The sequence below is a fragment of the Ranitomeya imitator genome, chromosome 1 (genome assembly GCF_032444005.1).
Source record: "Ranitomeya imitator isolate aRanImi1 chromosome 1, aRanImi1.pri, whole genome shotgun sequence".
NCBI classification, from domain to species: Eukaryota; Metazoa; Chordata; class Amphibia; order Anura; family Dendrobatidae; genus Ranitomeya; species Ranitomeya imitator.
In genome coordinates, this window is record NC_091282.1 from 917,944,006 (window position 1) to 917,961,585 (window position 17,580).

Genomic DNA, 17,580 nt, shown 5'->3' on the forward strand with positions numbered 1-17,580 from the left:
TTTCTGCGTTTGCGTTTTTGGTGCGCATGGTGACAAATTTTACAGGAGAAAAATCGAGATAACCAGAAACCACCAATGGGACTACAGAGGGCGTGTATTATGGGATCTCAATATATAGACCCTTGAACAGCTGAAATCTTCAGATTTTGCTCCTGTATGCTGTGTCAGAATGGATCTTCGCATGGAGAGCTTTTATTTCAACCTGGATTTAACAATCAAGCTGTTTCTTGCCTGTGCATTTGCTTGGGAGCAAGACAGAAATCACGAAAGATGGAGAAGGAGACATCATAGGCGTTTTTGGAGACACCCCATTATCGAACTACGTGAGGGCCGTGGAGCCTATCACACGCTGTATGGCGAGCTTAATGCCAACCCAGAGAAATTCCATGAATATACAAGGATGTCGCAAGACTCGTTACGGGATTTGCTTGCTCGTGTCCAAGGAGCCATACGGAGACAGGACACGCAGCTCCGTAGAGCGATTCCACCCTAGGAACGTCTGCTGGTTACATTAAGGTACGTTCCAAACCTAAACCAATGACAGTCCAAATTTTTGGTGTTCTGACATGTATTTTTTGGGTATTTTCCTTTCTGTCTTTAGCGTAACCACACCATAAATAGAATAGATTGTAATTTTTTTTTGGTTTGTTTTTCTTACAGATTTCTGGCAACCGGAGAGAGTTTATCATTCCTCCACTTCCAATACCAGCTCGGAATATCCACCCTGTCTGGAATAGTTGCGGACACCTGCCGGGCTTTGTGGAATGTACTCCGGGACGAGTTTATACCCCTACTCACCGCGGAAATGTGGCTTGAAATTGCGGAAAAATTCTGGAATGTGTGTGATTTCCCCAACTGTTTGGGAGCGGTGGATGGAAAGCACATTCGCATTATCAAACCAGCCAGAACAGGATCGGAGTACTTCAATTACAAAAATATTTTTCTGTTGTGCTCATGGCAATAGCCGATGCAGACTGTCGCTTCATTGCCATGGACATTGGAGCTTTTGGCCGTGGCAACGATTCCCAGACTTTTAAGAACTCTGATATGGGCAGCCGTGTGTATGGCAAAATTTTAATTTTCCACGGCCACAACCGCTCCCCAACACTCAAGGTCCACCGATGCCATTTGTTATGGTTGGGGATGAGGCCTTTCAGATGTTTGAAAACCTACTGAAGCCATATTCCAGTCGGGACTTGAACCACACTAGAAGGATCTTTAACTACAGACTGACTAGGGCCCGAAGAACAGTAGAGTGTACCTTTGGCATTCTAGTCTCAAAATGGCGCATTCTTGCATCAGCTATTAATCTAAAAATGGAGACAGTCGACGAGGTGGTCAAAGCCTGTGTGATTCTGCACAATTATATAATGGCAAAGGAGCAACCCAACATTGAACTGGATGAACCAGTTGCACACCCACTGCCCGATTACCAGCATCACCCGCTGCGGTCAACTGCTGAAGTTGGTCACATCCGGGACCAATTTGCTGCCTTTTTTGATTCTGATATTGGACGTGTGTCATGGCAGGACAATGTTGTGTAAATGTCCTCTTATTGCTCGTAGAGCGTGCAGCCATGCCAGAGTCCATAGTGCTCGTAGAACGTGCAGCCATGCCAGAGTCCTATAGCGCTTGTAGAGCGGAAGGCCATGCCAGGGTCCTGCTGCATCATGCTGTTGGTGGTACAGAAGGCCATGCCAGGGTCCTGCTGCATCATGGTGGTGGCGGTACGAAAGGCCATGCCAGGGTCCTGCTGCATCGTGGTGGTGGCGGTACGGAAGGCCATGCCAGGGTCCTGCTGCATCGTGGAGGAGGTCCAAGCAGGAGCAGCGGTTGTCATGGTGGTGGCGGTGGGCTGCCCAACAGCACTCGGCATGGTGGTGGTGCTGTACTGGTGTCCAGCACTGCTAGAAATAGAGGTGGCCGTGCAGTGGTATGCAGCAGAGGTTGGCATTGAGGATAATCGTGACAGTGAAGGCACAGGTGGATATGGAGATCAGGAGTAAGGTGTTCCGACATGCCCTGCTCAATTTGGTTAAAAAAGAGGAAAGTAAAGAAAGGAAGATTCAAGAATAGTAAAGTGAGGTTACAGTAAACAGTCAGCCTTGTATACATACATGCTGCCGCCTTGCCACCCGACCGTGACTCCGCTGCTCCTGCCCAGTCTCAGCCGCAGTAGAAGAAGAGCTCTAAAAAAATGAAAAACCAAAATTGTCATATGCGTAGATGTGACAGTGAATACTTACCAATTTGAGGAGGCAAGTACTCACCTCACTGACATGTTCTACTTCAGAAGGCCCAGGACGTTGCTCTTCATCAGAAGAAGAAGACATTCTGATGCATGCAGAAAGAAAGAAAGAAATGGCAGAAATTAGGACATGTAGAGACAGAAAATAGAAAATAAAGGCATTGGATAGGATATACTCACATTGTTCAGTGTCCTGTTTTCCTCCAAGGATGTAGCCTGCATCTCATCTGCTTCTGTGTCTGCTGAGTAGTGACCTGCAAATGTCCACTCCCTCCCTTTATCACCTTGTATGTGGGGGGTGGCTTATCAGTGTCTAGACATGTTTTTCTCTTGTGGAACGCATGCGTTCACGAACGCAAGCAAACGAATGTGCTTGTAAATGCATGCATTCATATAGACAGCAATGCGTTTTTTTGGCGCATTCCTTGCGCAATCGACCACATACGTTTCCAGGCGGCAAGTTGACGCCTCTAAAAATTACTACATGTTGTATTTCCGCGACAAGCCGCAGACGACGTAACGACGCATGCGGCGTCAAATGCGGTAAAACGCAAACGATCACAAACGCATGTGTCCCTAATGTTAAAGATAGGAATGCACAGCGCATGCGGATATTTGCGGAAGAAACGCTGCGGACGCAACCGCAAATGTGAAACCGGCCTTACCTAGACAATCACCTGCCAAAGTAAAAAACAGGTTATAGAAATAATCTACTTTTGGTTTCTTCACAGCCTCAACTGTTTGAAGCCAGAATCAAAGAAATCCAAGCTCTAGCAAAGCAAAATTGTGACGCTTTTGCAAATCTTGAACCTCATGTTTTTCATGCTGAGTAAGTTTCCATCAGTAATTCTGTGACTAACTTAACTATTGTTGGGGTCAGACAAAAAAGATACAAAAACTTGTTCTGTTAATAGAATACATAGTGATTATAGGTATTATTTTGACCTGGTTGATATTTAGAGATGCACTTGTATTCTGTGGAATATATGAATAATTCTATATGATGAATGTTTAATTACTGTGATTAAAGCCCAAGTGTCTATTGCATGGAACATTAAACTGAGTTTATTGATTTGACCTTAGAGTCAATCAAAGTGATTGTAAGTGATTGCTTTATGATTGTACAAATACTGTCTAAAACATGAATCCTAGTTTTAAGTAATTTGATAAGAAAGTTTCCTAATGTAGGAGATATTTTTGTGCTTGTCAGATTGCTAGGAATAATCGTACCAACAATGCCACAGATGTCAGATGAAATTCTTCTTAGATCCACTGGTAAAATGTCGAAAGTTCCTGGCAACTGTTGTGCACTTCCTGAGAACCAAAGACTGTCTTGTTTAGAAGACAAGGTATGTTTCATGTGTTCTGTCCTATAGTCCTAGGTGTGGTCCTAGGTACTGATTCTTTTAATTTCATGGATCAGGTCACATTAGAAAATAATAATAGAAAAAAAGCTTTTATACCTTACCACTTGAATTGGCGTAGATACTGTGAAGGGTCCATGAAATTCATTGCACAAAATTTTCACAATCTTATAGAAATAATACAGAATGTCCCCTCAACATTCGTGGACACTGGGTACATATATTCAGTGCAGGATAATGATCCCGAAAATTGATTTTCAAATAAAGAAATAAATCTTTAATTGAAACTTGGATATGTATATTGGCTGCCAAAGAGCTCCATACGTGTCTACCAACATACAAATCGTACAGAAAAATATGTCAGGTTCATTCAGACTCCAAAATTATGCTTTTAGCAGTTAATCAGTTTATACCGACAGTGCCCAACAGCCACTTATGGATGCCATACAGCTAAGTGCAGCCTTCATATGCAGAACTCTGCTGGCTATATAGAAGAAATGGCCCATTTTGACGAAACAATAATCAGGGAATGAGTGTTCATAAGAGCACTCGTTCCTTAGTCTAGGACCATCCAAATATTCCACCAAACTCCCGATTAACTAGAAAATGTTTGTTCATCGTGTGCAATGATTTTTAAACAGGCTTAAAATATGTATTGGCATCACATTCACCCTGCCAATAACAAGTGGCTTCATGGGGACAGAATGATAGCTTTAATGATCTTTCTGTGCATATAGAATGTTTGTTGGCCTATGTTGAGAGCCGATTGGCTAATACATAGTCGGTTGGCAATTATTTAATGACTGCAGTTGACACTTCTAAAGGGACCATAAGAGTCCTTCCTAGGGCCAATTATATAAATTCTTCCAAGAAAAAAACCAAGCACAAGGCGCACTACTCAATAATTATAAATATTATAAACAACGGGGTGCAATATCACTGGAGAAACTGTAACATGCAAAAAGAGAAAAAAAGAACCACTGTAGGATATGCATACCACCACTGTTATGTTAAAAGGGAAAAAATTTACAATTGTAGGTTAAAACTATTATTGAGCATTCCGATACTGCAAATATCGGGTATCGGCCGATATTCACTGTATCGGAATTCCTATACCAAGTTCCGATATTTTTGTGATATCGGAAATCAGAATCGGAAGTTCCTATAAGTTCCCAGTCATCTTCGGAACTTCGGAGGTGCAAGCATCTGCCTCTGTTCCTAAGAATGCAGTGAGTGAAGAACCTGCGATGACGTCGCGGTCACGTGACCGCTCATGTGACCGCGATGTCATCGATGGTCCAGTTCACTCACTGCATTCTTAGGAACGAAGGCAGACGCTTGCACCGCTGAGGTCCAGGGTCCATCGGAGGGGTGAGTATATCCATATTTTTTATTTTTATTCTTTATTTTTTACATAAATATGGATCCCAGGGCCTGAAGGAGAGTTTCCTCTCCTTCAGACCCTGGGAACCATCCAGGATCGCTTCCCATATTTGTGTCCCATTGACTTGCATTGGTATCGGGTATCGGTATCGGCGATATCCAATATTTTTTGGATATCGGCCGATCCAATCCGATACCGATACTTTTGAATATCGGAAGGTATCACTCAACACTAGTTAAAACATAATTAAACCCATGTGGGTCCCCCCATGCAATTAACATACCACATTGGTAACAATTCATGGGCCCTAAAAAATACATGCCCCTAATGCATCAAACATGACAATAAATACAGCAGCATGATCAAATAGAAAATAATGATCAAAATCCTAGGATGTGGTAAACACAATACTTATCCCTTTAAATATATGTATTACAATGTTATAGAGTAGACCAGGCAACACACTCAATTAAATAAATAACACCAAGCAATTGCCTATCACAGCAATACCTATACTGTTGGGTGACAGACAAGCCCTAGGGTGTAAGCTAAATAACTAGATGAAGGTGCCGAAATCGCACCTCACTGAACCTGCAACATGGGCCCTGCATGAGAAAAACATGCCTGGCCACTTGGAACCCGTCTGAGATGGGGATCAAGGGAGAAGTGGAGCAAGGGGGGAGGAGGAGACTAGTACCCCACGCGTATCGCCGTCAACAGAACAGCTTCATCAGGAGAAGTAGCACTAGCAGTTAATGCACATTTTAAATACCTTAAATCATTAGTGGTCAGTGTGTGCCAGTGAGTGTCAGCGTGTCATGGCAGGAACCAGAAGTCACGTTGTACCAATGTGGTATGTTTATTGCATGGGGGGACCCACAAGGTTTAATTATGTTTTAACCTTCAATTGTTAATAAAGTTTTTCCCTTTTAACATAACATTGGTGGTGTGCATATCCTACAGTGGTTCTTTTTTTTCCTCTTTTTGCAAATTAGATAAAATCTTGTCTCATGCACAACCCAAAAACTTATCACAACGCTTTGGCCCCAATTCTTTAAGGCTGGTGTTTTGTATGCCAGAATCAGTGACGGAAACATTGGAGTAAAATGCATCGCATTCATACCAGGTGTGCTCCTTTTATTGACTTTGGCGCATCTGGGAACTGCCCTACACTACCTTTAGAAACCTATACAAGCCAGGGCCCGACATACATTTCTTATGTAATTTATGCCACTTTTGTTGTTTAAATTATGATGAGTTTGTTAGTCACGCTTGACCCTGCCCCCAGTTTCTGCCCATTTTTCAAAAAAATAGTTGGAACGGGCAAAAAAATGGCAGAAATCAAACATTTTTAAGTCACATTGATTTGTGCAAAAATTTGAGTAACATTCAAGCAATTTAACGACAGAGTTACGGCCTTTTGAATACAGTGCACATAATCCACCTTATAAATTAGTGACATTTAGATAGTAGAAAACCCTGTTAATAAAATGCCAAATAATTCCCCAAAATGATCAGAAATGCTGTGTTTGAAGGCACCCTAAGGCTAATTACAAGTTGGCATTGCTTTGCTAATAACAATTGATACTGAATACAGAAGGCATAATTTATTAGATTTTTGGCTATAATCTATACTGATAACAGTTTTTTATCAGTTAAAATATACTTATTTTTGCATTTCCAGACGGAGATAATACTAGGAGAAATATGTGAAATAGAATCACAAACATTCATAAACGATCAAGTTCATCATTGTTGCATTGACTCTTATTCGGACAGAAGACCATGCTTTTCAAAACTTGGTCTTGACCCATCTTACAAAGCACCAGAGATTGATGTAACTCACTACAAAGGTCGTGCTGATATTTGTCATGGGACAGAAGAAGAGCAGAAACACAAGAGACTTGGGTAAGTTCGTTAATTACATCTGGAGCCAATGTTATTATTCCTTATGTTCCCAACTTACCCTTTGATAAAAACCTAACTAGATAAGTAACATCCAATTCTTGAGTGATGCTACATTTCATAAATTCTATTGTAATAGAAAAAGATCTTGAATTGTAGATGAGTCGGGGTGCCAAATATCCTAGCGGTTGTTTAGGCTTGGGCGATGCTAAACATGTAATGTACAGATATTCTTTTAGTTTGTTGTTGTTGCCTTTATTGTTCGATCCTTTTATAAATAAATTGCAGATTGTTGATTCGTGTCCTGAAAGATAAGCCTGATACCCCACAAGAGAAAAGACATCAGATTATTGGACAATTCAATGAAATGAGAGTGAAATGCTGTGAAGCAGAAGATCGCCAAGCCTGCTTTGACAGTGAAGTAAGTTTCTTGTATTATTGTTCACTGTGACTGCAGCTATTTTAACAGCTTTTACATCTAGCGTGAATGAATCTGCATTTACACTCAAAGATTATAGTGAACGAGAGTTTTTAATAATTCGTTATAATTTTTCAGTGTGCATAGGCTCCTGCTCCCTTGTAATAAAAGCATTCATTGGGTGAAGTGATCTTTTACATAAGATCACTGTTCTCGTCAATGTATCGTCCACTTATAAGAAATATGGAAACTTATTTCAGTGCACATCGTTTACCACGGTCTGCCTGTGTAAACAAGCTAATAAACGACCACCGATTAAAAAAGCTTTACCGATCAGCGGTCATTCAGTGCTGCCGGTCAGTCCATGTGAACAGTTAAGTAAATAAGGCAGCACACTGCAGCGCTAGAACATACAAACTTGAAATACGAAATTTGAACTGCATTGCTGCACTAGAAATATGAAAAATGAGAGCGTTTAGCGCATAAAAATGGCCAATTTTATGTGTACCTGGTAGCCCCTTTACGGCATCTCTCTTATACCAGGTCCTACACTTGCCTTACCTCGCTGAGAATAAACGTCTCCATCTGAATGGGTACATTCCGCCTCCTAGCCTACAGGTGTTTTAATTACAGCAGGTCCAATACCCCTCCACAGAGAGAGAGAATTCTAGTCTAAGAAGAGGTTTCACATGTACCCATTCAGATGGAGACGTTAATTCTCAGCGAGGTAAGGCAAGCGTAGGACCTGGTATAAGAGAGATGCCGTAAAGGGGCTACCAGGTACACATAAAATTGGCCATTTTTATGCGCTAAACGCTCTCATTTTTCATATTTCTAGTGCACTCCGCCTCCTAGCCTACAGGTGTTTTAATTACAGCAGGTCCAATACCCCTCCACAGAGAGAGAGAATTCTAGTCTAAGAAGAGGTTTCACATGTACCCATTCAGATGGAGACGTTTATTCTCAGCGAGGTAAGGCAAGCGTAGGACCTGGTATAAGAGAGATGCCGTAAAGGGGCTACCAGGTACACATAAAATTGGTCATTTTTATGCGCTAAACGCTCTCATTTTTCATATTTCTAGTGCAGCAATGCAGTTCAAATTTCGTATTTCAAGTTTGTATGTTCTAGCGCTGCAATGTGCTGCCTTATTTACTTAACTATATACGAGTTGGCGACTCTAGGTTCAGCACCTGTTCACACTGAGTCTATGTTTGGATGTGCAGGTCAGGTTTTTGAAATGTATTCTCTAGCCTTCTGATCGTGCACTCCGCCTCCTAGCCTACATGTGTTTTAATTACAGCAGGTCTAATACCCCTCCACAGAGAGAGAGAATTCTAGTCTAAGAAGAGGTTTCACATGTACCCATTCAGATGGAGACGTTTATTCTCAGCGAGGTAAGGCAAGCGTAGGACCTGGTATAACAGAGATGCCGTAAAGGGGCTACCAGGTACACATAAAATTGGCCATTTTTATGCGCTAAACGCTCTCATTTTTCATATTTCTAGTGCAGCAATGCAGTTCAAATTTCGTATTTCATAGTAACATAGTAGCATAGTAACAAAGTAAGGCCGAAAAAAGACATTTGTCCATCCAGTTCAGCCTATATTCCATCATAATAAATCCCCAGATCTATGTCCTTCTACAGAACCTAATTGTATGATACAATATTGTTCTGCTCCAGGAAGACATCCAGGCCTCTCTTGAACCCCTCGACTGAGTTCGCCATCACCACCTCCTCAGGCAAGCAATTCCAGATTCTCACTGCCCTAACAGTAAAGAATCCTCTTCTATGTTGGTGGAAAAACCTTCTCTCCTCCAGACGCAAAGAATGCCCAATTGTGCCCGTCACCTTCCTTGGTATAAACAGATCCTCAGCGAGATATTTGTATTGTCCCCTTATATACTTATACATGGTTATTAGATCGCCCCTCAGTCGTCTTTTTTCTAGACTAAATAATCCTAATTTCGCTAATCTATCTGGGTATTGTAGTTCTCCCATCCCCTTTATTAATTTTGTTGCCCTCCTTTGTACTCTCTCTAGTTCCATTATATCCTTCCTGAGCACCGTTGCCCAAAACTGGACACAGTACTCCATGTGCGGTCTAACTAGGGATTTGTACAGAGGCAGTATAATGCTCTCATCATGTGTATCCAGACCTCTTTTAATGCACCCCATGATCCTGTTTGCCTTGGCAGCTGCTGCCAAGTTTGTATGTTCTAGTGCTGCAGTGTGCTGCCTTATTTACTTAACTATATACGAGTTGGCGACTCTAGGTTCAGCACCTGTTCACACTGAGTCTATGTTTGGATGTGCAGGTCAGGTTTTTGAAATGAAAGTCCATGTGAACAGACCTATTAAATAGGTTGCTTTACTTTACTGTTATTGAAGCTATTTTAGATCTAAGGTGAGTTAAGGTGAGTTAAGGTTTGTTTACAGGGAATGACCGCGGATGAGTAAACATTTACCGATCAGCGGTGGTTTGACTAGATACCGCATACTAGATTGCTTATTGCACATAGGCTGCACAGGACTACGCAACACCGAAAATGGTGATCTTTTACTGTGCACAAAAGATCATTTCACCCGAGGAATGAGAACTTTTGATTTGGTGATCGGCAGCCTGTTTACACGGCAAGATAATCGCTTTTTTAAAAACACTCGTTCACAATTATCTTGCAATGTAAGTGAAGACTATCATGGACTTAAATAAATCATTAACCCCTTTACCCCCAAGGGTGGTTTGCACGTTAATGACCGGGCCAATTTTTACAATTCTGACCACTGTCCCTTTGTGAGGTTATAACTCTGGAACGCTTCAACGGATCCCAGTGATTCTGACATTGTTTTCTCGTGACATATTGTACTTCATGACAGTGGTAAAATTTCTTTGATATTACCTGCGTTTATTTGTGAAAAAAACGGAAATATGGCGAAAATTTTGAAAATTTCGCAATTTTCCAACTTTGAATTTTTATGCAATTAAATCTCAGAGATATGTCACACAAAATACTTAATAAGTAACATCTCCCACATGTCTACTTTACATCAGCACAATTTTGGAACCAAAATTTTTTTTTGTTAGGGAGTTATAAGGGTTAAAAGTTGACCAGCAATTTCTCATTTCTACAACACCATTTTATTTTAGGGACCACATCTCATTTGAAGTAATTTTGAGGGGTCTATATGATAGAAAATACCCAAGTGTGACACCATTCTAAAAACTACACCCCTCAAGGTGCTCAAAACCATATTCAAGAAGTTTATTAACCCTTCTGGTGCTTCACAGGAATTTTTTGAATGTTTAAATAAAAATGAACATTTAACTTTTTTTCACAAAAAATTTAATTCAGCTCCAATTTGTTTAATTTTACCAAGGGTAACAGGAGAAAATAGACCCCAAACATTTTTGTACAATTTGTCCTGAGCACGACAATACCCCACATGTGGGGGTAAACCACTGTTTCGGCGCATGGCAGAGCTCGGAAGCGAAGGAGCGCCATTTGACTTTTCAATGCAAACTTGACTGGAATTGAGATGGGACACCATGTTTCGTTTGGAGAGCCCCTGATGTGCCTAAACATTGAAACCCCCCACAAGTGACACCATTTTGGAAAGTAGACCCCTTAAGGAACTTATCTAGATGTGTGGTGAGCACTTTGACCCACCAAGTGCTTCACAGAAGTTTATAATGTAGAACCGTAAAAATAAAAAATCATATTTTTTCACAAAAATTAACTTTCCGCCCCCAATTTTTTATTTTCCCAAGGGTAAGAGAAGAAATTGGACCACAAAAGTTGTTATACAATTTGTCCTGAGTACGATGATACCCCATATGTGGGGGTAAACCACTGTTTGGGCGGATGGGAGAGCTCGGAAGGGAAGGAGCGCCGTTTGACTTTTCAATGCAAAATTGACAGGAATTGAGATGGGACGCTATGTTGCGTTTGGAGAGCCCCTGATGTGCCTAAACATTGAAACCCCCCACAAGTGACACCATTTTGGAAAGTAGACCCCTTAAGGAACTTATCTAGATGTGTGGTGAGCACTTCGACCCACCAAGTGCTTCACAGAAGTTTATAATGTAGAACCGTAAAAATAAAAAATCATATTTTTTCACAAAAATTAACTTTCCGCCCCCAATTTTTTATTTTCCCAAGGGTAAGAGAAGAAATTGGACCACAAAAGTTGTTATACAATTTGTCCTGAGTACGCTGATACCCCATATGTGGGGGTAAACCACTGTTTGGGCGGATGGGAGAGCTCGGAAGGGAAGGAGCGCCGTTTGACTTTTCAATGCAAAATTGACAGGAATTGAGATGGGACGCCATGTTGCGTTTGGAGAGCCACTGATGTGCCTAAACATTGAAACCCCCCACAAGTGACACCATTTTGGAAAGTAGACCCCCTAAGGAACTTATCTAGATGTGTGGTGAGCACTTTGACCCACCAAGTGCTTCACAGAAGTTTATAATGCAGAGCCGTAAAAATAAAACAAAAAATTTTTCCCACAAAAATTATTTTTTTTAGCCCCCAGTTTTGTATTTTCCCTAGGGTAACAGGAGAAAGTGGACCCCAAAATTTGTGGCCCAATTTGTCCTGAGTGCGATGATACACCATATGTGGGGGGAACCACTGTTTGGGCGCATGGGAGGGTTCGGAAGGGAAGGAGTGCCATTTGAATGCAGACTTAGATGGAATGGTCTGCAGGTGTCACATTGCGATTGCAGAGCCCCTAATGTACCTAAACAGTAGAAACCCCCCACAAGTGACACCATTTTGGAAAGTAGACCCCCTAAGGAACTTATCTACATGTGTGGTGAGCACTTTGACCCACCAAGGGCTTCACAGAAGTTTATAATGGAGAGCCGTAAAAATAAAACAAAAATTTTTTCCCACAAAAATTATTTTTTAGCCCCCAGTTTTGTATTTTCCCGAGGGTAACAGGAGAAATTGGACCCCAAAATTTGTTGTCCAATTTGTTCTGAGTGCGCTGATACCCCATATGTGGGGGGGAACCACTGTTTGGGCGCATGGGAGGGCTCGGAAGGGAAGGAGCTCCATTTGGAATGCAGGCTTAGATGGAATGGTCTGCAGGTGTCACATTGCATTTGCAGAGCCCCTAATGTACCGAAACAGTAGAAACCCCCCACAAGTGACACCATTTTGGAAACTAGACCCCCTAAGGAACTCATCTAGATGTGTTGTGAGAGCTTTGAACCCCCAAGTGTTTCACTACAGTTTGTAACGCAGAGCCGTGAAAATTGAAAAAAAAAATCTTTCCCCCAAAAATTATTTTTTAGCCCCCAGTTTTGTATTTTCCCGAGGGTAAGAGGAGAAATTTGACCCCAAAAGTTGTTGTCCAATTTGTCCTGAGTACGCTGATAACCCATATGTTGGGGGGAACCACCGTTTGGGCGCATGGGAGGGCTCGGATGGGAAGGAGTGCCATTTGGAATGCAGACTTAGATGGAATGGTCTGCAGGCGTCACATTGCGTTTGCAGAACCCCTAATGTACCTAAACAGTAGAAATCCCCCACAAGTGACCCCATATTGGAAACTAGACCCCCATGGAACTTATCTAGATGTGTTGTGAGAACTTTGAACCCCCAAGTGTTTCACTACAGTTTATAACGCAGAGCCGTGAAAATAAAAAATCTCTTTTTTTTCCCACAAAAATTATTTTTTAGCCCCCAGTTTTGTATTTTCCCAAGGGTAACAGGAGAAATTGGACCCCAAAAGTTGTTGTCCTATTTGTCCTGAGTACGCTGATACCCCATATGTTGGGGTAAACCCCTGTTTGGGCACACGGGAGAGCTCGGAAGGGAAGGAGCACGGTTTTACTTTTTCAACGCAGAATTGGCTGGAATTGAGATCGGACGCCATGTCGCGTTTGGAGAGCCCCTGATGTGCCTAAACAGTGGAAACCCCCCAATTATAACTGAAACCCTAATCCAAACACACCCCTAACCCTAATCCCAACAGTAACCCTAACCACACCTCTAACCCTGACACACACCTAACCCTAATCCCAACCCTATTCCCAACTGTAAATGTAATCTAAACCCTAACCGTAACTTTAGCCCCAACCCTAACTGCAGCCTTAACCCTAGCCCCAACCCTAACTTTAGCCCCAACCCAAACTGTAGCCCTAACCCTAGCCCTAACCATAGCCCTAACCCTAACTTTAGCCCCAACCCTAACTGTAGCCTTAACCCTAGCCCTAACCATAGCCCTAACCCTAGCCCTAACCCTAGCCCTAACCCTAACCCTAGCCCTAACCCTAGCCCTAACCCTAGCCCTAACCCTAACCCTAGCCCTAACCCTAGCCCTAACCCTAGCCCTAACCCTAACCCTAGCCCTAACCCTAGCCCTTACCCTAGCCCTAACCCTAGCCCTAGCCCAAACCCTAACCCTAGCCCTAACCCTAGCCCTAGCCCTAACCCTAATGGAAAAATGGAAATAAATACATTTTTTTAATTTTTCCCTAACTAAGGGGGTGATGAAGGGGGGTTTGATTTACTTTTATAGCGGATTTTTTAGCGGATTTTTATGATTGGCAGCCGTCACACACTGAAAGACGCTTTTTATTGAAAAAAATATTTTTTGCGTTAACACATTTTGAGAGCTATAATTTTTCCATATTTTGGTTCACAGAGTCATGTGAGGTCTTGTTTTTTGCGGGACGAGTTGACGTTTTTATTGGTAACATTTTCGGGCACGTTACATTTTTTGATCGCTTTTTATTCCGATTTTTGCGAGGCAGAATGACCAAAAACCAGCTATTCATGAATTTCTTTTGGGGGAGGCGTTTATACCGTTCCGCGTTTGGTAAAATTGATAAAGCAGTTTTATTCTTCGGGTCAGTACGATTACAGTGACACCTCATTTATATCTTTTTTTATGTTTTGGCGCTTTTATACGATAAAAACTATTTTATAGAAAAAATAATTATTTTTGCATCGCTTTATTCTCAGGACTATAACTTTTTTTTTTTTTTGCTGATGATGCTGTATGGCGGCTCGTTTCTTGCGGGACAAGATGACGCTTTCAGCGGTATCATGGTTATTTATATCTGTCTTTTTGATCGCGTGTTATTCCACTTTTTGTTCGGCGGTATGATAATAAAGCGTTGTTTTTTGCCTCGTTTTTTTTTTTTTTTTCCTACGGTGTTTACTGAAGGGGTTAACTAGTGGGCCAGTTTTATAGGTCGGGTCGTTACGGACGCGGCGATACTAAATATGTGTACTTTTATTGTTTTTTTTTTATTTAGATAAAGAAATGTATTTAGGGGAATAATATATATTTTTTTTTTTTCATTATTTAGGAATATTTTTTTTTATTTTTTTTTACACATTTTGAAAATTTTTTTTTACTTTTTTACATTGTCCCAGGGGGGGACATCACAGATCAGTGATCTGACAGTGTGCACAGCACTCTGTCAGATCACTGATCTGACATGCAGCGCTGCAGCCTTCACAGTGCCTGCTCTGAGCAGGCTCTGTGAAGCCACCTCCCTCCCTGCAGGACCCGGATCCACGGCCATCTTGGATCCGGGGCTGGAGGAAGCAGGGAGGGAGGTGAGACCCTCGCAGCAACGTGATCACATCGCGTTGCTGCGGGGGGCTCAGGGAAGCCCGCAGGGAGCCCCCTCCCTGCGGGAAGCTTCCCTATACCGCCGGCACATCACGATCATCTTTGATCGCGGTGTGCCAGGGGTTAATGTGCCAGGGGCGGTCCGTGACCGCTCCTGGCACATAGTGCCGGATGTCAGCTGCGATAAACAGCTGACACCCGGCTGCGATCGGCGGCGCTCCCCCCATGAGCGCCGCCGATCGCGCTGGACGTACTATCCCGTCCGTGGTCATGGGGGCCCACCCCACCTCGACGGGATAGTACGTTCCATGTCAGAAAGGGGTTAAATTATGATGTATTTTGTACTTAAAACCATTAATATGTTTCTGTTTCTAGATTTAGGACTTTTAAACTAACTAAAGGGTAATCTGCAGTTTCCTCCTATGTATTTGCTGTATTTTTTTGCTTTGAGCTCAGCTCGCCTCAATACACTTTGACCTACAGGCTGTCTGAGAATCTGCAACGAGTTTTCTGCTGATCAGAGAAGATGTTGAGCAAATGTAATGTCATTCTCTTCCTCTGTAAAACAGAAAAGATGCAGTATAAGTGCATTGGGACAGACATTATTATAAATACCATAGGATAAGTGGGTCTACTTTGTACGTCGCCTGCGATAAGGGACACTCTACAAGACTAGGAATTAGAGAGTGCAAAAAAATAGAGAGAACGTGAATCACGTGGTACGTGTCTGCTCGCACTTTAGCAATGGAGAATAGAAACTTGAGGGCTCAAAGGATGAAACTTCTCGACTGCTTGATACATATTCGCAAAAAAACAAAACGCACGGACCAGAGACTTTAGTCTTGCTGCATAGTATGTCTCAGGTCATATCATTTATTAGACTTTCTTATATAGCTCCATCACATTCCACAGCGCTTTACAGACATTATCATCACTGTCCCCGAGGGGGCTCACAATCTAGATTCCCTATCAGGATGTCTTTGAAGTGTGGGAGGAAATCGGAAAACCTGAAGAAAACCCACGCAAACACAGGGAGAACATGAAAACTCCTTGCAGATATTGTCCTTACTGGGATTTGAAGCCAGGATCCCAACGCTGCAGTGCTAACCACTGAGCCACCGTGCTCCCCATATATGTCCTGTCTGATCAGTGGCTTAAGTTGTTTCTCTGTCAATCCCCACCAAATTAGATGAAAATCATCACATGAAGGAAAAAATTATGTATGGTCAGTGAGAAAACATAGTACTACCATTTACCCAAGTTGTTGGCCAAATGTACTACTCCTGGCTGATATTTACATGTACGTTTAGTGGGAAAATATACTAAATATAAATAATAATTGTTGCATATCTTCAGACACTTTTGTATAACTTTATGCCATCTATTGAGTGGCTTTTTTACGCCAATATTTTGAGACAATGTTTGGTGCAATTGTGGTTCATTTTGTTGCATTTAATTCAAGCCCTCTCCCTCCACGTCAAGCAATGTTTATTTGTAACTAAAAGTGCCCAAAACAAATGATTGAAATTTTGATGCAAATTAAACCAGAGTTTTGGCAAATTTGTATTAGTAAATGAGACCAGAAGACTGAAGAAAATGAGTTTGAAGAAGGGATGTCTATTCTGTAAACGTCCCTTGTATTTTTGATGGATTAAATTCTTGATATTTACATTTGGGTTTTTTTGTTCCAGAGACCAGATTTTCATCTACAGGTGAAGAAATTGCTCCTGCACTAGTATAAAGGAGGTAAATATGTGAAATTCTACACAAATAACCATACCAGAAAGTAGATCCTAATAGAACAAGATGGTTTTGCCATGGTAAAATCGTGAGTTGGCATTAATAGCGAAACACCGATACATTATTATAATCTTATATAGAACATTAATATACAGTAACTTCTATCTTTATCTGTGAATCTGTTGACCCGCTTTTATTTATTTATTTTTATATCCTTCATCCTCTGTTCATCGTTGTCTGTATTCAGTTAGGAAAAAGAACACAAACTTTAGCTTTAGTCACGTTGGACTTTTTAAGGTGCTCAGATATTATTCTACAGGAAAGAAATATATCTTGGTACCGTGTTAGCTCTCAATTCTCAGTACTCTCAATTCTAAATATTTTTCAGATATTATTCTTTCATTTTACAGCAACTCACAAGCAGCCCAATGCCCCATGTGTCCCTTGTATGATTACATCTTGAATTTGTTGACTTAATTGCATTTGTGCCAATTATTCTAATTATTCTTTCCACAGTCTGCAGTCTCATTGAGGAACAAGACCAGGAACTTTTGATATTCGATCATTAGTACAAGTTTCAGAAGACTCAAACTAAGAAAGTATACAGAGCTATTTTACAACTTGAAATAAAAGATCTTGTGAATTAAAGTTCAGTCTCTTGTTTTCTTTGTTGGGGTTGTAAAATTAATTATGTGATCAATTAAGGCATATGAAGAAGATACCTAGAGGTTATAGAAAACAGCAAAAAGTTCATGTGCAAAGAGCACAATAAACTGTAATATACTGCATGTATATTAAAGGGAATCTGATTTTGCTAAGAATCTGACAGCCCCACGAGGTAGGGACAGAGACCCCGATTCCAGTGATGTATTACTTAGTATATTGGTTGCAGCATATATGATAGAATCACAGTATTCTCTGCTGC

At 41.4% G+C, this 17,580-nt stretch overlaps 1 protein-coding gene across 1 annotated transcript in view; it reads left to right on the forward strand.

The window, feature by feature from the left end:
- The window catches only part of LOC138654965 (albumin-like), a 170,988-nt gene extending 153,688 nt beyond the window's left edge, over positions 1-17,300 (forward strand). The window contains exons 11-16 of the mRNA XM_069743536.1: positions 2,980-3,077; positions 3,459-3,597; positions 6,681-6,904; positions 7,190-7,322; positions 16,607-16,661; positions 17,172-17,300. Of these exons, the coding sequence (XP_069599637.1) occupies positions 2,980-3,077; positions 3,459-3,597; positions 6,681-6,904; positions 7,190-7,322; positions 16,607-16,651 (639 nt within the window). The 3' untranslated portion in view covers positions 16,652-16,661; positions 17,172-17,300. The remainder of the gene's footprint in view (positions 1-2,979; positions 3,078-3,458; positions 3,598-6,680; positions 6,905-7,189; positions 7,323-16,606; positions 16,662-17,171) is intronic.
- Positions 17,301-17,580: the final 280 nt, after the last annotated feature.